The sequence below is a fragment of the Haemorhous mexicanus genome, chromosome 7 (assembly GCF_027477595.1).
Source record: "Haemorhous mexicanus isolate bHaeMex1 chromosome 7, bHaeMex1.pri, whole genome shotgun sequence".
NCBI classification, from domain to species: Eukaryota; Metazoa; Chordata; class Aves; order Passeriformes; family Fringillidae; genus Haemorhous; species Haemorhous mexicanus.
In genome coordinates, this window is record NC_082347.1 from 2,567,236 (window position 1) to 2,587,984 (window position 20,749).

The following is a 20,749-nucleotide window of genomic DNA, read 5'->3' on the forward strand; positions in this document are numbered from 1 at the left end:
AAAACAACCTTAGGAGAGAAGCATTTCATGGCAGATGTCCTGAGTATTCATGCAAGCTCATTCAATACATTCCTTTGCCTTTTGCCCACCAAAAAAAAAAAAAACAAAAAAACAAAAAAAAACCAAAAAAAAAAAAAAAAAAAAAAAACCACAAACCAAAACATTTTTGAAACTTACATTTCTTTCAATAACATAACTGTAGAAAATATGAGTTAGGATTAGCCTGGTGAAAAAAAAAAGTCAATTTTTTCAAGCAGCCCTCAAAATACCAAGCACAGAAAAATAATAAAACAGAAATTTTAAAAGTGCAGTTTAACAAATGTTTGATCTCAATGAATCATCAAGTCAAAGGAGGGGAAAAAACCCAACAAAACAGATTTACTGCATGGCAACACTGAAGTGGTGGGAGTTTTATCTGGCACAGAAAAAATAAGAGAAGAAGGTTAACCATTCAGTGCCTTAAATCAGAGCTGTTAACATTTGTTTTTCCTTGGCTCATTCCAAACATGTTTGTCTGATTATAAACTGTGGGAGATCTCTGACATGAAAGCAGGGGGCTGTTGTAATGCAAGGGCAGGACCTGGCGCTCGGTCTTGCTGAACCTCACCCCTGCCAGGCCTGCAGCTCCCCGGATGCTCCTTCCAGCCCTTCTCTAGACAGGTGTCCCACAGTCAAGCCCCAGTCACCTGCCACCTCCCCAGCCAGCCAGAACTGCTGGGAAATGATGGAACGGGCCTTGGGCAGCGCCTCTGCCAGCTCCCTCAGTACCCCTGGGTGGGTCCCATCTGTCCCCACGGACTTGTGTGGCAAGCATCCGTTACTGGTTCAGCTATAACTGAATGGGAACGTCAAGGACCTGAATCAAAGGATTATTGCATTTCCCTTGAAATCTTTCCAGAGCAATAACATTTTGCAACAATCTTCCAAATATCAAAACATGTCCCTTGTCTGACATAGTAAAACTCCAGTATAAAAGATCATGTGGATGTTTAATTACTTTTTTGTGCATTACAAAGTGATTCAACCTGGATTTCTATGTAGATTAAGAGACAAAGCAGGCAGAAAGAAAACACCTCAAATCCCAGAATACCACTGTCATGAGGCTGTGAGGAACCTGAAGGCTGGTACCTCACAAGTGGTACCAGTACACAGATACACACACAGGAACTGCTCACATCCCAGTGCCATGTGAGTGAATATGCACAACTCAGACTGACCTTTAACTGGTACACAGATACACACACAGGAACTGCTCACACCCCGGTGCCATGGGGGTGAATATGCACAACTCAGACTGACCTTTAACTGGTACACAGATACACACACAGGAACTGCTCACATCCCAGTGCCATGTGAGTGAATATGCACAACTCAGACTGACCTTTAACTGGTACACAGATACACACACAGGAACTGCTCACACCCCGGTGCCATGGGGGTGAATATGCACAACTCAGACTGACCTTTAACTGGTACACAGATACACACACAGGAACTGCTCACATCCCAGTGCCATGTGAGTGAATATGCACAACTCAGACTGACCTTTAACTGGTACACAGATACACACACAGGAACTGCTCACATCCCAGTGCCATGTGAGTGAACATGCACAACTCAGACTGACCTTTAACTGGTACACAGATACACACACAGGAACTGCTCACACCCTGGTGCCATGGGGGTGAATATGCACAACTCAGACTGACCTTTAACTGGTACACAGATACACACACAGGAACTGCTCACATCCCAGTGCCATGTGAGTGAATATGCACAACTCAGACAGACCTTTAACTGGTACACAGATACACACACAGGAACTGCTCACACCCTGGTGCCATGGGGGTGAATATGCACAACTCAGACTGACCTTTAACTGGTACACAGATACACACACAGGAACTGCTCACATCCCAGTGCCATGTGAGTGAATATGCACAACTCAGACTGACCTTTAACTGGTACACAGATACACACACAGGAACTGCTCACACCCTGGTGCCATGGGGGTGAATATGCACAACTCAGACTGACCTTTAACTGGTACACAGATACACACACAGGAACTGCTCACATCCCAGTGCCATGGGGGTGAATATGCACAACTCAGACTGACCTTTAACTGGTACACAGATACACACACAGGAACTGCTCACACCCCGGTGCCATGGGGGTGAACATGCACAACTCAGACTGACCTTTAACTGCGGCACTCAAGGGGCTGACAAAGGTCGAACTGCCACCCAGATTCTCGTCTGCGTGGCAGAACTGAACCTTGCACACCAGAGGTTCAACCTGTGTGGGGGGACTTTTCACAAGGTGGTGATAACCTGGCTATCTCAGTCTCTTTCCCCAGGGAGCACTAATCCAGAAAAACAGGACACAAAAGCTCCCCTTTGGAATGTCACATAAACTACCTGCTGCAGTTCCAAGCTAATTGAGATGCAAATTGGAGACACAATGTTAGAGCCTGTCTCCCTAACCCTATAGGAAGACACTCAACAGTGTGAGGGAAAGCTACCTACAAGAGAAGAACATCTTTCATGACAGTATGTTTAGACTAAACAGTATACACCCCTTGTGCTACCAGAGCCAAGAACATTTCAGCTATATGGTGCTTTCATGGCTCCTGACTTCAGCAGGCAGACTGCACTTAACAGAAGAGTCATATTGCTTTTTCATCATATAAAATAATTCTCTTTCGTGGGGAAGTAAAGAGACTGAGAAGCCTGATGGATGTCAAAACCTATTCCATTAAATAAAGGTAATGGCAAAACTCAGGAGAGGCAGCAGTACTTTACAGTGAGTTCCCATTAATTCATTTTGTTTCAAAGCCAACAACAACTCCTATAGTCTTAGAATCCAAGAAAAGAGAGTATTTGCATTCCAGATTTTATCAGACTTCTAAAGACACTACCTACAGCACACACAAGCATGTCTAATGCATACCCACAAGCTCTTAGGGAATCATTATGCTCAAATTCAAAATGCATTAATGGAATCAGTACAAAATACGATAGAATAATCACCCTGAATATCAGGAGTAAACCTACCCAAGCAGTGACTACATAGAAGATTTACCTCTAACCTCTGTTCTAATCATGTAAAGTACAAATTAGAGACAAGCAGAGACAGTAATTAATTCCATAAGGAACAAAAATCAGCAAAACATATGCCCAGGAAGTGTTCTGTTAAACCATGAAACTTGGTCAGTATGCTCCTACTAATGTCCTCTGACAGACATATCCATAGGTGCAGGAGGACACTGCTGCTCTGCCATACACATCCCTATCCAATCCACTGCCATTCCTGTTCATCAGCACTCCTGGAAAGTGGTGAAACAGTGCATCTCTCCATATAATGATGTGTAAAGCTCTCCATAGTTTTTTTGATTTGTTTGTGTTTGAGAACATGAGAAACTCTCTGATGAATTCATAAATGCTTTCCTATGCAGTTTCTGCCTTTCCTGAATGATGACAATGGGAAGAATGGGAACTGAAACAGAGCAGATTCCTTTGCTGCTGCTGGCTGCTTTTGCATTAACTGTGGCAAGTAAACTAAGGCAGCACGAACACACTCAACACTTGGAGCCAGCCTCTGACAAGGCAGCAGCGCGTGGCGCCAAGCAAATTGTGCAGAAAGCAAAAGACAAACAGCAGCAAAACACGGCAGAGGCCGCAAACTTGTAAAGCACTAAAAACATTTACTCTTTCAAATACGTTCTAGGCACAGCAGGATGTAAGGCACTTCATGCATTTTTGCTGCAAGTGGCCTAAAGTAATATATACCAGGTATGTGGCAACCTAAGCAAAGAATACAAATGTCCTAGAAAAGCACTTGAAAACAAAACAAAAACATAGAAGTAAAGCACTTGCAGTAGCTGAGAAAAAGAACAGCAACAGAAGAAAGGTCACTGGCATACCTCTGAAATTAGATGCTGAACATTTAAGAGGCTAATTTTGACATACTTAAGAAGATCAGCAACTCTCCAGCCCTTGGTTTTTGCATGTAACATATTGTATTAGTTCATTATATAAGCTGAGATTAAATATTCAAAAAGAGAGAGAAATATACCAATGGAGAATCCTCTCCCATTGTGAATTTCTGCAGCTGAACCCCACTCACACAATAATTAATTCTGTCAGCAGTTAAGTCATTTGATGGAAATAAAATGCTACAAAGAATAGGAATTCTCTGATTCTCAGCATCCCTGATGTAATTTACAACGTTTTTTAAGCAAAAGATCCAAGTTTGAAATTTCTCAGTACTAGGCAATTCCCACCACATTAGGAATGGGCAATGACAGAAGGAGGCTGCTACACCAAAACCATTACAAGCAGATTTGGATTTTGTGAATAACTCCAGTAGTAACAGTTATTGGAAACCTTTTCTAAAGCTGGATTTGAGTAAAACTTTGTTTTATCAAAAATAAGAAGTCTGCAGCTCAACTGTTATAGAGGCTGGCACTCACTGTTTTCTCTCACATTTCTGTGAGAGGGTGAAATATTAAATTCTGGTCTTTACATGAACATGAGAATTACTATCTTCTTTAAAATATTAATCTTTTGATCAGCAAGTATCTGACACAGAATTCCAAATACCATGGTATTTATAGAAGGAGCAAATGCACTCAAGGACATTTATAGTTTTCTTTTTGGAAATGCTGTGAGGCAGTGTGTTCTGATACAACTCAAAGACTTTTATCAGTTTACAAATATCTCAATTCCAAGCGTATTTCTACTTGACTTTAAATCACATTGAGAAGAACACTGAAATTGCTATGTCAGATAAGAGCACTGGATCTCTTCCAGCTGTCTCAGAGCAGCAAGTCCTGGGTATTTTAAAGGAAACTGCAAAGATCTCCATAAGAGACAGCTCTTATTCAGTAACATGGCCATACAGCACCTCAGTTTTTTCTTTTCCTACAACCCCTTAGTTACTTCATGGCTTTTACTTTGAAACAAGAGACTTTTATTTCTTTTAGCATTTACTAAATACCCTGTGTGAACTCTTAATGCACTTGAACAGCACCAGGCACATCACCTTAGAAGTCTCTCAAGAACTGTATTGTGGGGTTCAATTATCATAATACAAACTAAACTCTACAACTGAAATGAGACATACTGGTGATGAAAAAAAAAAAACAAAAAAAAAAAAAAACAAAAAAAAACAAACAAAAAAAAACCACCAAACAACCCAAAGGTTTCTTTGGCTTTCCCTTTAAAGTTCCTCTTTCCTAGTTTTCTTACGAATTTCAAACTAAATAACATTATAGCACCACTCTATTTAGAGCTGCTCCGTATACTAGATTTGTACACAGTTATTTTAAGATTTGGGTTCTTTTTAGCCCTGCATTGATAGAATAAAGCACATTCATTTCCTAGAAGTTTACAGACTTACAAAGAAGGAAGGAAACACAGGAAACTGCTTACATAGGAAACTGCTCAACCCAGAGCAGCAGAAATGCCCACAGGAAGCATTTTTGTTGTGTTAATTATATTGGCACGTGTCTATTCCTGCTCTGCATTTCAACCTGGTCAATCTGTCCAAATCACAAATAAATGATGACACAAACATATGCTAGAAGACCAAAGCAAGCAGCCACTCTATTTCCCTATGACACACACAGAAGAGGTTTCCTGTAAGAGCACATGGATGGAGGTGCCCCTGCTTTCCATCTGCCTGGAGTCAAAACGGTTTAAAAACCGAGTCCGAGTTTGTGAGTGTTTCTGCTTCCTCTCAGTTCTTGTTACCATCCAGGGACACAAAATGAAGGTCAGCTCAGGCTCAGCTCTCCTGTGTCTCCACCACATGGGCTGACCACAGCCTCTAGCTGGTTATCAACAGCAGCATTTCTTGCTTTCTAACCACTACTGTATGCAACTAAGCTGCAAGAGAAAAGGTGCTTTAAAGCCTCTTACCTATTTAGGAGATAAAGAATGCTGGGTAGAAGGATTTACAAAATACAAAAATGCAACCTAATATTCTTGCAAGAAAGAGAAGTAAGAGTGAAAACTCCAATTCTTCTTTTCATGTCAGCTTCCTCTCCTCTACCTTTCAGCACTGCGTCCATCAGCAATCAGCAGCTTGCAGATATTTACTGTTTTACACACGTACTGAGTCATTTTGAGTTGGCTTGTCATTTGCTTACTGTCCTGTCCACTGGCTGAAAGACACTTAGTTTTAATAAACAGTAGAGTACATTGTCAGAGAACCCAAAACAAATATGCAGGAACCCAGAATTATTTTTTTAAAAGTAATTAATTACATGGAAGTCTGTTGCACTTTTTTTAAATCATCCAAACATGTTGGGGTTTGGTTGTATGGGGTTTTTTTAATTTTTTTTGGTATTAATCACACTTAATTTGAGACAACTATCTTGGGTAGACATGAGAAGATGAGCTAATAGGTCATTTAAATCACATGTCGTTTCTTCAGAGCTCTGTTTGCCAGACACCCCAGTAGGAAAAGACAAAGAAGGATGGCAAATACAGAACGGAACAATTAAAACATACCTGTGAGTATTTCATTTTCTTCTAAATCATAAAGTTCTAGCGCACCATTACTGGCATGGATGAGTGACCCATGGCTAAGCAGCAGCTGATTAAAAGGCTGGTTAACTAAGATTGTCAGCATAATTAACATTCTGAGCCTTGTCAGGAACACCAGGCTACCAAAGCTGGAATATCTACAAGCTGCCACAGCTTGCTTAATTGAAAAAGACTTGACTGAATTACTAGAAGCTAAAAAATCTGAAACTTTTGATGCAAAAAAGAACAAACTTCTTTTTGCAAGAAAATGACAGAAAACAGCATTAGGCTGAAGCCAGGGAAGGAAGTGGCTAAGCATGCAACTGCAGCCACTTGGAATAAATCATTTCTATGCTAGTCACAGTGGGAATGAGCACAATTATATGCTTCTTAACTTTGTTCATGTTTTCCTCTTTCAGCTGCAAATCTGCTCAACTGTCATGTTTAGTTTTCTCTTCAAAATGTTACTAATGCTGTCTAATAACACATCACTGTGTCTCAGACTGGAAATCACAGCCTCAGAACACCACACACCACTCCAAGCAGGAGTCCTTACAGAGGAAAGCTGGAATGCTTTTTTTCTCTGTGGAGTTTTTCATGCATAAGCAAGTGAAAAGAGAGACTGGAAAATATTTTAGAATATTTCAACATGTCAAATGAGATCATTCTACTCCGCGCTCCTGCCCCCTGTATGCCTGTTTATGCTGAAGAGCACCAACAAATGTCTTCTACTAATGCAGGTCTGATCCTAAGAAATACCACATATACCTTTTGTTTCAAGAAGCTAAAGATATGTCAGTTGCAATTTTTATATGGAAAATTAAAGGTAATACTCAGCAAATATTGTAGTCATTTCCAAAATGGTACTCTTGCAACATCAGAAGGGTTCCGTAAGTGAGCAGATACTGGCAAACTTATTAACCACAGATATAAGATAATTCTGCATTTTAAATAGAAGTCTGTATTTCTGTATTTGACAACTACACTGTCCTCACGTGGAATTCTGCTATTTGGCCACTCGAGCTCAAAAAAAGGCATCAAAATAAATTATACCCATAACAATACAGATACAGAATAACCTGTGCTGGAATTCCAAAAAGGAACAGACAGCTTAACTGATGGCAAGGGTATATGTTTGAATATAACTAGTGTCAGACAAGAAGTCAAGCAAATCATCTATTATGCTGATAAGCTTATAGAATAATTATACGCCACTATTCCTCTCTAAAAGTGAAGATACTGAGATGCCAAAACATTAGAATAAAAGCTCAAGTTCAGACAAGTTATAATGTTCCTGTTATAATGTTCCTGATATTATGTGGATGTCATGAGTTTCCTATAATGAAAGTTCTTGCCAGCTGCCTTCCTCCAGCACTCAAGGAGCCACTGCAGCAAACAGATATTCAGGGCTTACCTGACAGAATAATTAATTCCACAGCCTCAGCACATAGTGAGACACGAAGGCAGCTTCATCTGGGGCCCCCCAGAGCTAAATGCATGGCAGGGCACAGGTCTGAAACTCCTAAGAAATGTGTGAACATGTATCATCTCTGTGTGCTCCATGCTGTGCAAACGACAAATACTAATCTCAGAGATGTAGGCAAAGGGTAGGAGTGTCAAAGGAGCAGCTACAGGCAAAGGCATGAGGGCAGATGGAATAGCTGAGGAGGCAAGGCCCGCCCCGAGGGATTTAACTACACATACACATGGAACACTGAAAAGGTCTAAAGTCTGGTGAACATCAAAACTGTGCAAGCGGCCACACGGCTGGCACTACCACCACCTCGCCTTCAGTCAAACGTTACTGCTCCTGTTCTTACCAACACGACAGCACGTGCTCAGAGCTCACTCCTTTCCCTCTGGACAGAACTGGACACTGTCAGCATTACTGGTTTTGCCTGGGACCAGGCACCAGCCCTACCTTGATTCAGTTATGCAATGCCTCAACACTGATGTCCAAGCCCTTGAAGACTTCTCCTTGAACAGATCTGTTCTATGGGATGTCCACGTAAATCTGGCTGCCCGGGAAGTTCATTCCCTTTGCCACGCCTCACGGGCCGCGCCCGAGGCACATGCAGAACTGTTCTAGCAAGGTACAGGTCAGATACCTCAGGAGACTGCTGTGGCTTTGGGTTTTTCAGTGAATCCCGTCCCATCTGTTACCTGAAAAACACACGCTGTGAGGAGAGGAAGCTGACGCCCGGGGGATGAACAGTCGGCAGTTCGGATACAAAAGAACTGGACGATGGCTCTAGCATTCCACCGAAATCTTCCAGGGAGGGGGAAAGCGGCGTTAGGCACTGTCTTTGCTGAGGGGGAACACGGTGGCTGTGCGGGGAGCGGAGCAGTTCGGTTGGTTCCTGGTGCTGGACTTGTCCTGCTGAGGGCCCCGGTGCTGCTGCGGAGCTCTCCTTGGTGGCCGTCTCACTGGGGCTTCTGGGCACCCGCCAGCGCCGGGAGACCCTCACCATCTCCGCGGGTGTCATGGGAAAACGGGCCCTCACGTCCTCCCTGTCTCTGGAGAGAGCAGCTCCCAGCTGCTGACCGGACCCCAGCGCTGCCATCGCCAGGGTACTCACAGCGTACACATGAGGGTCTGGGGAAAGCGAAGCCCGTGCCTACTCCCTCTCCCCGGGGCCGCCGTCCCCCCGGAGGCTCGGGGATTGAGGGGCTGCCCCCGAGACCATGAGGGGCTGCCCCGCAGCCATAAAGGCGGCACCGCCGAGGCCATGAAGGGCCGCTCCCGAGGCCATGAGGGGCTGCCCCGCAGCCATAAAGGCGGCACCGCCGAGGCCATGAAGGGCCGCTCCCGAGGCCATGAGGGCGGCACCGCCGAGGCCGTGAGGGGCCGCTCCCGAGGCCATGAGGGCGGCACCGCCGAGGCCATGAAGGGCCGCTCCCGAGGCCATGAGGGCGGCACCGCCGAGGCCATGAGGGCGGCACCGCCGAGGCCATGAGGAGCGGCTCCCGAGGCCATGAGGGCGGCACCGCCGAGGCCGTGAGGGGCCGCTCCCGAGGCCATGAGGGCGGCACCGCCGAGGCCGTGAGGGGCCGCTCCCGAGGCCATGAGGGCGGCACCGCCGAGGCCATGAGGGGCCGCTCCCGAGGCCATGAGGGCGGCACCGCCGAGGCCGTGAGGGGCCGCTCCCGAGGCCATGAGGGCGGCACCGCCGCGCCGCTCCCTCACACGGCGCCAACAGCGCCCGCTGTCGTCCGGGCCAAAGCCGAAAGTGCTCAGTGGGTGGGCAAAGGCTGTTCCCGGGTTTCTTTGGGGTTATTTTTTTATAGTTTTTATTGTTGCTGTTGTTCTGTCTTGTTATATATATGTGTTTGTGTGTATACATAGATATATTCTAGTAAGTAACTGTTATTCCTTTTTCCCATTCTTTTGCCTGGAAGCACCATAATTTTCAAAGGGAGGGATCATCTTTCCATACCAGCAAGGTTTCCACCTTCCTTGACAGATATTTGTCTTTTAAATGAAGACAGAAAAATCGTTCTTCCCAGACAAGCACATTTCATGGTGATAGCTCAGGATGTCCCAATAGTCAGGCCACCCAAACCCTGGCAGTGCTGGCTGGACAATCAGACAGTAGGAGTTCTTCCAGCAACGGCATCCTGGCCCATGGAAGAGCGGGAAGCATTCACAACAAGCCTGGGTTTATTCTAACCTGATCTCTCTGGCACCTTCACACAGACTGCAGGCACAATCAGAAGCAGAGGCCCCCAACATGGCCTTGCGTATCACCCCTGCACATCAACAGGGCACTTATGGTGGGGACCATTCACGCTCTGCAGGCTGAAGTAGTTAGGTGGAAGATGTAATTAATTTTTACTTCTGTGATGACCATTCACCCTCCAGCACCTTCTGCTGCTTCTACCATACTAACTTTTCAGGAAGATGCTGGAGGATAAGCCTGAATGGAACAACGCTAAATCCACTGAAACAGAAGTGGTCATATCAATTGCAGAGAGTAAGTGAAATGATAGCTTTGCATCTCATGTGCTTTCTCTGGAGGATGAGACTGAAGCACAGGCTGCTTGCCCTTGCCAGGAAAATTAATCCACCAACAGCAGAGGTTTACGTCCAAAAAGGACACAGAGGAGTCCTGTAACTTTATTCAAAACAGGGACAGGCCATGGGACATTTCCCCTGCTGTCTCTCAAAACTGGAAGACACAGCCTCCTTTTTATCCTTATTTCCCAGCTGCATGTCCGTCTCTCTTCCCCATTGCCTGAGGTACTGACTCCCCAAAATGTCTCCTACCTGAGACCCCTTTCTAATGCATAACCCCTCTTTTTGTTTTCCTTGTGTCAATCAGTGGAATTCCTATGGAATTTATGGTTCTTCCCACTGTTTCTTTCATCTCTCACTATCCAATTTAATTTATCAGCAGACCTACAGTTTGTAAGGACAAGTCTCTCTCATTCCATTCATCCATCAGTGGAATCCTTCCCATTGTTTCTTTTATCTCTCACTGCTAGTTTTATCTACCAGCAGACCCACAGTTTGTAAAGACAAGTCCCTCATTCCTTTCACCCTCAAACAGCTTCAAAGTCACAGGACAAAAAGCCAGCCTGGGAACAGTTATGTGTCCAGTGCCTCATTAAGGCTGAAGGACTTCTGACTGGTCACAAAACATCCAGGCTGTGATGCTGTGAACAAAGGTTCGTGTGCAGCCTCCCCTCCCCCAGCTCAGCGCAGAGGCCCCTGTGAGCTGTCCACAATAGTCGGACTTAAGCAGAAGTGCCCAGCTGGAAAAGCTTCCTTATCCAACAGTGTGTAACTGTGCATGAGGGAAGCAATAGCCCGAGTGGCCCTGTGCCAAGGCCCTGAGGGACCCGCTGGGCACACACACTGACAGATGTGTCCCTGGTGTCCTCTGCAAGCCGTCCCACATCACAGGGCATGCTGACTCCCAGAGTGGAGCACGGCTCCTACACTCGTCAGCCTCTTGGTGAGTGTAACACAGGATCCTTTCACCCTCACAGAGGTGGGGGAGACCTTGCAAAATAATACTTCCTAGCAGAAGGGCAAGAGAGTATTTCAATTTAGCCATCTCCCTCACCTACCATTGACCACCACGGTCCTTTAGGGCAGTGTAGTTCAGCTCCTGGGATGAGATCCTCTCTAGTCTCAATCCTCTTTCCCTATTTCTTCAGAACATGTTCTGCTGCCTCGATTTCCCTCGCCTGCTTGTTCCTTGAACCTGGCTTTCTCACAATTCCCTCTCCTTATGTGTGCCTTCAGCCAGCGCTTCGTCCTGAGTTTCCCTGTGCCCTCCCACGCTCTGGTATTTACCCTGGGAGTTACACGCCCCCAGCTCTAATCTGATCCTCATGGAACAGCAGGTTCATTTAATCACCAGCTCAAAAATTGCAGACACATTTTATTAGACTTATCTCTCCTAACGATACAGTGATAGCACACCACAGTACCATTTAGAGCAAGCTACTACTGCTAACCCAGCTGACTCCTGGCTCCTTTATAGGGGAATAAAGCCAAGGGAATGACACACGGTGTCACTTCATAAACCCAAACAGAACACAGCACAGCACTTGCTAACTACAGGTCCCCAAAGGGATGTGTGATTCACACAAAAAGGCACTCCCAGACCCAAAAGCTCTGTCTGTGAGCAGAAAAAAGCTGTATTCTGGTCTGGTCTGAATTCCAAAGTCTGTGCACTATGAACATAATGCCCTGGGTCTAGAAAAGCTCAGACCTGCATTCCTGAATGTGCTTCTCACGGGAGTAACAGAAACCTTTCAATTTTTTTTTTTCTTTTCTCTTCTCTGTAACATCATCATTAAATGGATTTTAAAGAGTAAGTACAGAACATCCTGAGGAAGGCTAAGGTGAACCATGTGACAGAACAGGGGAAGTCTTTTGATTGATTTGCATGGAATCCCACTAGCACCTGGTTTCTTACACTCTGGGAAGTTTACCTCACTTCCCTGCCCCCTCACTCCCGGTTCTACTGACGCCTGAATTCTGTCACCCCCTCCTTTCAAATGTACTTAGCAAACAGATGTACCTGGCTATTACAGGTGCTTTCTCATAATCCTAAAAAATGCACAATTTGCTGATTCCCCTTTTCTCTGTGCAAAGTTTCAATTCCAAACCAGCTCTGTAGAGGAACAGGCTTTCACAGTGAATGCCACCTTTTCTTTCACAATTTACTATTTTGGCTGCAGTTCATACTAAGCTTTCCACAGGGAAGTTGCATCTAGGCACAGAAAACTCTGCCGGAATGAATGGAAAAAGAAAACACACTATAATTTAACCATGTAAGAAAACCCAAAACCAAACATGAAATTAAACTGAAGCAAATTAGTGCAAAATCACATAGCAGTGAAATGAATCTAGAACAACACCCAAATAAAAAACCTACTGAAAGTTTAGCACCAAGAGAAAAATCTGGACTACCACTACCTTAGCATTGTGCCTAATTTCCAAACAACTTTGAACTTCGCTGTTGTGTAGACAAAGAAAACTACATATTCATCACAGGCTCTGACCAACACATCTCTTCATCTGGATGGATGTTAAGACTTTTCTAGTAACACATTTGCCACTGTATCTCCTGATCTATGCCATTTTCCCCTCAGAAAAAGCTCAGGAAATAAATTAAGAGTGGTCGCGGAGTCATAAAACTCAAAACTTTCAAGCATCTCAGGTTCTGTGGTATCTCAGTTTATATTTAGGGCTGAAACCCCAAAACACAGACTTGAACTTTGTGTTCTAGACTACACAAATAAATATAATACTTTTCTTAAGAGGTTTTTCGTTGTAGAATAGGCTAAAATACTTTTCTCTCAGGCAGGTGCAATAACGTTGTTCGTGAGCACTAATGTTCAGTCAGCACGAAGCTACTGGGACCTTGGTCACTTGCACCCTCTGGCTCCTGCTCCTGTTCCTGCCTGGGAACTGCTGCTCCAGGACTGGACAGGAGGCAGGGCTGCCTGGCAGTGATATAGAGGGGAGCCTAGAGCAACTGTCCTGCAGAATGGATGCACAGGAATGACAGAGCACAAGCTAAAATCACACTGGGCAGCACAAACTCCTGGGTTTGGGCACTCAAGAGTTATGGGATTAGTTCTAAGGGAAGCTCTCCACAGCTCACCCGTTACAGAATCCAAGCACTTGGGCCTTGAGGTCTCGTTGCCCAGTTCCATGAGCTGAATGGTTACCCCATGGGGTGCACTGATAGACAAGGTATAGCTGATACAAGGCAAAGGTATCTTCCTATGTGAAACACAGCTTTAACTTAATTCTTCATTTGACATAGTTTATATGGCCAGATTGGCCTAAAATTTTATAAGAAATGTTTCATACTGGGATTTGTTTCATACTGGGAGCTTTATTTCCACGACTGGAGAAGAACTTATTCTGCCGTATAAAGATACAGAAATGTAATCTTTAAAAACTCTGGCACTTTTCCTGCTTGTGTAATTCAAAAAGGATCTCAGTAAAGAAAATTCAATTTGGCAATCCATTAACATAGATTTGATGCTCTCTCTGTTCATATCTTGATGTCTCACCCCTTTCAGAAAAATGAAAATAACTCTTGGTAAAGGGTGGCTGTTCCCTCTTATTAGTCCAGTGTATTGGCAATTATTAAAACCCTAGGAAAGCTGCTGAAGCTCTGCTGACTCATGGTGGCCAAGAACTTATTTGTTAACTCCATAACCAAGGTGGAGGAGGGAGAGAAACAAAAAAAGAAAAGCCAGAGAAGAGGCAAAGTTTGGGAAGAAGGCTGAGTGCCAGCTCTACACTAAGTTGCACCAATTCTTCAGGAGAAAGGATCTGGACGTTATTGAAAATTTTATATGCTGTGTTTGAAGCAGGTGAAGAGACAAATCTGATTTCAGCCCATTTAAGTCTAGGAACCTAAAAGAGTCATTTCAATAAAGAGTTTACCTCTCACAGACATCTACTGTCAACAGAGGAAGAGCAGCAGTTCCAAAAGACAAATTGACTTACCAAAGGTCTGAGCTGTCTTCTTCCTGCTCCCTCAAGAACAGAGACACCCCAAGGCAGTGATGGAAAGCCTACACCAGGACACCAGACTGGCACGTGACACTGCTGTCAGCAGAAGAGCTCAGCTCCCACTGCACTCTGCAGTTTGTCACCGCTCCTCGACCCTACAGAGCAGACTGCAGAGCCCCAAACAAGCTGCAGCAGAGCACGGGAGATGGTGAGCTGACAGGGATTAATGGAGAAATTAACCCTTTCCCTCCCCACCAACCTGCCCCAAAGAGAAGAACTCTCACAGAATGTGCCACGACGCAGGAATATATTTCTGACATGAAAGATGTTAGTAGGTGTTAGCCAGGAACAACTGCACTCCTCATTTGAGAGCTCTGGTTTGGTTCATTAATACTTGTGGCATTACTGTAAACCTGAGGTCATTCACAGCCTAAGTACTAGCAAAGGTGGCATTTTAATGCCTGGCAAATTTTAGGTTTCACCTCATTTTAAGTTATTCTATTCTCACAGTAGTGAATAATTAGGGAAAAGCCAGAGCACATTATTCCAAGGATAAAGATTCTCTCCCAGAAAGGCAAAGTGGTTCTCAGCACTGTCTGGCTGCATTTGAGGACTGCACTCTGCACTCCTAAGGAGCATACAATTCTTTCCAGCCCCCTGCCCATTCTTGCACGAAAAGGAGCCAGGATTTTCCACTTGCCCACCATCATCTGTGATCACATATTTCGCAGTGAAGGAAGGCTGCCAGCATGGTGGATTTGCTGTAACACCATCTTACCCGTGCTCTGCCCAGATGAGAGCATGTGTTCTTTCCCCACAGGCTGCAGGGAAGAAGGGAAAACCAAGGAAAGACAAGGTGGCTCTCTTGGTGGTATTTGACGACCGTAGAGCATCACACATATAAGAAGCTCAGCATTACTGTACCTTCACAGAACATCCTGTCCATGTCCTGAACAACACTAAAAACAATTCACCTCATTAAGGTACTACACCAAGCTGCGTAGTCGCTGTGTTGTGAAGGCTCTGGAAGCCTGTGGTTGAAGTGTTAGTGTTGTGGAACAAAGTGACAGCAAGTTGGGAAATAAATGAGCACAGTACTCTCTTCTAACCTCCTGGCACTGAGCCTTTTAATAGAGAAGAAAAAAGCAAAAATGGAAAATGTCAGCCCCAAAAACATTTTTCACGTTGTAAAAAAAGAGTCCACTCTAAAGCACTTGATAAGGGACACACCGAGGGGTCTGATACTTCACTGAAAAACAGTGAGCAGGTACAAAAAGGTTATGTGAACACATCTAATGCAATAAGAAAAAAAAAATCCTTTCAACCAAAAATTTGTATCTATGTCCTACAAACGCCACGTCAGTCCTTAAGACGAAAGTCTCAGCAGCTGCCGCTGAGCTCTTAAGCCCAGGGATGCAGGGCAGCTCTCAGGAGCAGGCAGAGAGGCTCGGGGCAGTCCGGCACCTCTCGGCAGCGCGCACGGAGCTGCCCATCGCGCAGCGAGCAGCGCCCGCTCTCCCGGGAGAGCTCGCTCATTTGCAAGGGAAGGCAGGCACTGCACATGCCCGCGGTGCCGCTGCCGCTGGGGGCAGCTTTACATAAGGCTGCGCCCGGCGCCAGCCCGCCACAGTCGGCCGGAGCTCTCGGCATGCGAGCGCGGCAGCGCCGGAGCCGCGTCCCGGGCCGGGCTCCCCGCAGCTGGCGCGCCCGGCCGGCAGCGAGCCGCGGGCCCAGGGGGACGGGGGCGGCAGCTCCCGGAGCTGAGCGCCGCGGGCAGCACCCACCAACAGGCTCTCCTAGGAAGCAACGTTTTAAAAGCCGGGTTCCTAACTAGAAAGATGCAAAACCGTAATATCCATGAAGATCCTATTACCTAGGAAGAATTTGACATTTTGCTGCGAACGCTGTGTTGGGATTGATTTATTCTTGGAGTGCTCTGCACGGCTGGCAAAGAATAATGTTCCAAAATCGGTCCATCTCCCAAGGGGTCCAATTTTTCTTCCTGGGTGTCAGCGAGCCCTGACTCACTACAGTGCAGCTGACAGGGGCTGCCATGCTTGTGGCACACTAAGCAAAAAACAAAAGACCTAAGGACGACCTTTGAACAACACAAAGGATGGGTATGTTTTTCATGTTACCTTTTTAATTTATAGTTCATAGTTACTGCATAGCCTGTGCTTTAATTACTCCATAAACTTACCTTGATGTGATTTATTATTGTACTTAAATGACTTGGGGATTACACCTTTTACCCAACTATTTGTCAGTAGTTATATCGAGGTATTCTTAAACCAAAAAAAAAAAAAAAAAAACCAAACCTGAGTTAAAACCCCAATGTGAAAAGTAGTCGAGTCAAGCTAGGGCTTTATAAATGATTGCTGAAGTAAAAGATTTTAGCATGATTGAAAAAAAATGACTGATGTGTGGGGGGATAACTTTTCTAAGTTGTTTTTATTTCCAGGTTTCAATGTAATTAGGCTACTGAGCGGATCAGCTGTAGCTCTGGTAATAGCCCCTACTGTATTACTGACAATGCTTTCTTCTGCTGAACGAGGATGCCCTAAGGGCTGTAGGTGTGAAGGCAAAATGGTATATTGTGAATCTCAGAAATTGCAGGAGATTCCCTCAAGTATATCTGCTGGTTGTTTAGGTTTGTCCCTTCGATATAACAGCCTCCAAAAACTAAAATACAATCAATTTAAAGGTCTTAATCAACTCACCTGGCTCTATTTAGACCATAACCACATCAGCAATATTGACGAAAATGCTTTCAGTGGAATACGCAGACTAAAAGAGTTGATCTTGAGTTCCAACAGAATCTCCTATTTTCTTAATAATACCTTCAGACCTGTGACAAATCTCCGGAATTTGGATCTATCATACAATCAGCTGCAGTCTCTGGGATCTGAACAGTTCAGGGGCTTAAGGAAGCTGCTGAGTTTACATTTGCGGTCCAATTCCCTGAGAACCATCCCTGTTCGAATATTTCAAGATTGCAGGAACCTTGAACTGTTGGACCTGGGTTATAATCGCATCCGGAGTTTAGCAAGGAATGTCTTTGCAGGTATGATCAGACTGAAAGAGCTTCATCTGGAGCACAATCAATTTTCTAAGCTCAATCTGGCACTTTTTCCAAGGCTAGTCAGCCTTCAAAACCTTTATTTACAGTGGAATAAAATCAGCGTGATAGGACAAACCATGTCTTGGACCTGGAGCTCATTACAAAGACTTGATTTATCTGGCAATGAAATAGAAGCTTTCAGTGGACCTAGTGTTTTTCAGTGTGTGCCCAATTTACAGCGCCTCAACCTGGATTCAAACAAGCTCACATTTATTGGTCAAGAAATTTTGGATTCTTGGATATCTCTCAATGACATCAGCCTTGCCGGGAATATATGGGAATGCAGCAGAAACATTTGCTCTCTGGTAAACTGGCTTAAAAGTTTTAAAGGGCTGAGGGAAAATACAATTATTTGTGCCAGCCCCAAAGAGCTGCAAGGGGTGAATGTTATCGATGCAGTGAAAAACTACAGCATCTGTGGCAAGAGTACCACGGAAAGGTTCGAACTAGCACGAGCTCTCCCAAAGCCAACATTTAAACCAAAACTCACCAGGCCTAAACACGACAGCGAGCCCCCTCTGCCCCCAACTATGGGAGCCACCGAAGCCAGCTCTGAGCCCGAGCACGACACAGAACACATCTCCTTCCATAAAATCATAGCAGGCAGCGTGGCTCTCTTCCTGTCGGTGCTGGTGATCCTGCTGGTGATCTATGTGTCATGGAAGCGCTACCCTGCCAGCATGAAGCAGCTGCAGCAGCGCTCTCTCATGCGAAGGCACAGGAAAAAGAAAAGACAGTCGCTGAAGCAAATGACTCCAAGCACACAGGAATTTTATGTAGATTACAAACCCACCAACACTGAGACCAGTGAGATGCTGCTGAATGGAACAGGACCCTGCACGTATAACAAATCAGGCTCCAGGGAATGCGAGGTATGAACCATTGTGATAAAAGAGCTTTTAAAAGCTGGGAAATAGTGGTGCTTTATTGAACTCTAGGGACTATAAAGGGAACGTTTTTCTCACTTTTCTGGCACAGCTCTTCCATGTCCCTTTTCTGTACATTCATAATACTGGTCATTTTACTCTCATACATAATCAGCTCATTGAGATTTAAATACCGCAATCAATGTGAAGCCTGAGCTCTGGTTTAATACAATACCTATTGTACAAACCCTCTACAGATCTCATTAAAGTCTCTCTTGTTTTTAAATAGAAAACTTCTTTCATAAGTAATCCACTGCACCTGCACCAACTGTGCCTCTGTTTAGGGAGAAAAATGACAACAATGAAAAAAAAAAAAAATCAAATTCAGGTTATCCCATTCTGCCCCCCCAAACCCAGTCCTTGCTCTAAAACTCAATTTTTGAGCCCAGAATGAAGTAAAGATCCAGGTACTGTAGTATCATATGAATTCTGAGTTGTCTGAGGATAGAGATGGTGCAGGAACAGCTCTGAAAAAAGGCCTGATTGCTGCCCAACACAAGAGAGACTAAAAAGCACCCCTAAGTATTACACCAGAGGCGAAGCAGAGGGAAACCTAGGCTTAATAAAAAATTAAAAATAAAAAAGGACAGTGGTATATACTGTACTGCATTATACCACAGTGTTTCTAGGGCTGGTAGCTAGCAATTGAAACCTGTTTATGTGACTTCATACAAAAGGTGCCAGTGTTTATCCCTACATCCAGTTGCCTTTCAGAAAATAGTCAAAAGGCATTCATTAGATGAGGAGCAGAAATTCCTTATTGATGCAATTAGAGGAACTCAAATGTGCAGCAGCAAAAGCAAGACCACTTCCTGCACACATTTGTTTCAGCTCTCATTAGAAATTCTCCTTTCAGGACTGTCAAAGGCATTTATGTAGCTGAGGAAACCATTAAAATCCATCATTTTCTTCTGTTTCTGTTTATTGGCCGGGCTAAGCTTGCTAAGGTTGTATGTTATGTTTTGCACAGTGTCCCTCTAATAGCTAAATAAAGCTTCATCATTTAAAATGCCAAACACTGTGCATTTTAGACATACTACAGCTGCAAAGAGCTTTCAGAGAAAACTGGGTACTCACTGAGGTGACAGGAGTACACCCAAAAAATCCTTTTACACAAATCAGTGACAGATCATTTTCCTCTCCTACCAAAACCCTAATGACATTACAGAATTCACAGATACTCAGTTTTAATGTCTACTCATACACCAGTGGTTGTGGGCAAAATACAGATTTGAAACCCAGCTATTCCCTGCCTTCCTTCTCTCAAAATCATGTATTTTGTCGGCTGCAGAAGAATATAATATCCCCCATATTTGCAAATAAATCATACCTCTTATTTTGATTATCAGGAAGGGAGGGTATGAAATAATACAGCAGCACCTTTATAGAAGTCAGTAATTTAATTATCTCCATTTTGCAACTTGATTTGGCTTTGTAAACTGCACATCTTCAATCACTTGGGAAGGAATATTTCTACAAGGCAGTTTCACTGCAGCAGATTAGAAAAAGCAAAACCTTAACAGCAGGTTCTCCTGAATTGTTACTGAAAAAAACTCAACCATAGCAAATCACCTTGAAACATGCTCAATACAATGAAAACAAAGCCAGAAACATCTCTTAAAGGAACTAATACACTTGAAGGGGTTTGGGCTGGGTTTTTTCCAGAGAATGAAACCATTCTCCTTTTCAAGGACTGTAGTGAGGAAATAGCTGAGGGTGGAAGCTGGAGCTGTACTGGGCCCTGCAAGAGAGACCCTATTTCCCTGAGTACCAGGACCCCACACCATTAACAGTGCAAGAGCTTGAAACAATTCAGCAGCACAGCAGAGCTGCACCTCAGTTGTACCTTGGAAGCTGCTATTAAAAAGTCAATACACATTTAATTATCCTAGCTACTATAGGATTCTGTTTTCTACCAGCATATCTTGCTTATCTCTGTACTGAAGCATTAGAGTTTGCCATAAACTTCATGTTAAGAACCATCCCTGTACTTCAGAGGCTTTCCTCTCTGCAGTGGTGACTAACATTAGGCACAGCCAAAACACAGGAGATTTGCCCCAAAACATATGGATGTTCATATATACATACATACAGACATACACACACACGTGTGTGTGTGTGTGTGTGTGTGTGTGTGTGTGTGTGTGTGTGTGTGTGTGTACAAATATAAATACACATA

The 20,749-nt window shown here is 44.3% G+C and overlaps 2 protein-coding genes across 3 annotated transcripts in view; one reads left to right on the forward strand and one right to left on the reverse strand.

Moving 5' to 3' along the window:
* Nucleotides 1-20,749, reverse strand: part of CTNNA3 (catenin alpha 3) — a 411,569-nt gene that overhangs the window by 207,373 nt on the left and 183,447 nt on the right. The gene's annotated exons all lie outside the window — the stretch shown is intronic.
* LRRTM3 (leucine rich repeat transmembrane neuronal 3) lies at nt 16,286-19,498 on the forward strand. Its single transcript, XM_059850816.1, has 2 exons — nt 16,286-16,643; nt 16,985-19,498. The coding sequence occupies exons 1-2, from the start codon at nt 16,640-16,642 to the stop codon at nt 18,520-18,522; spliced, it is 1,542 nt and encodes a 513-aa protein (XP_059706799.1). The 5' UTR covers nt 16,286-16,639; the 3' UTR covers nt 18,523-19,498.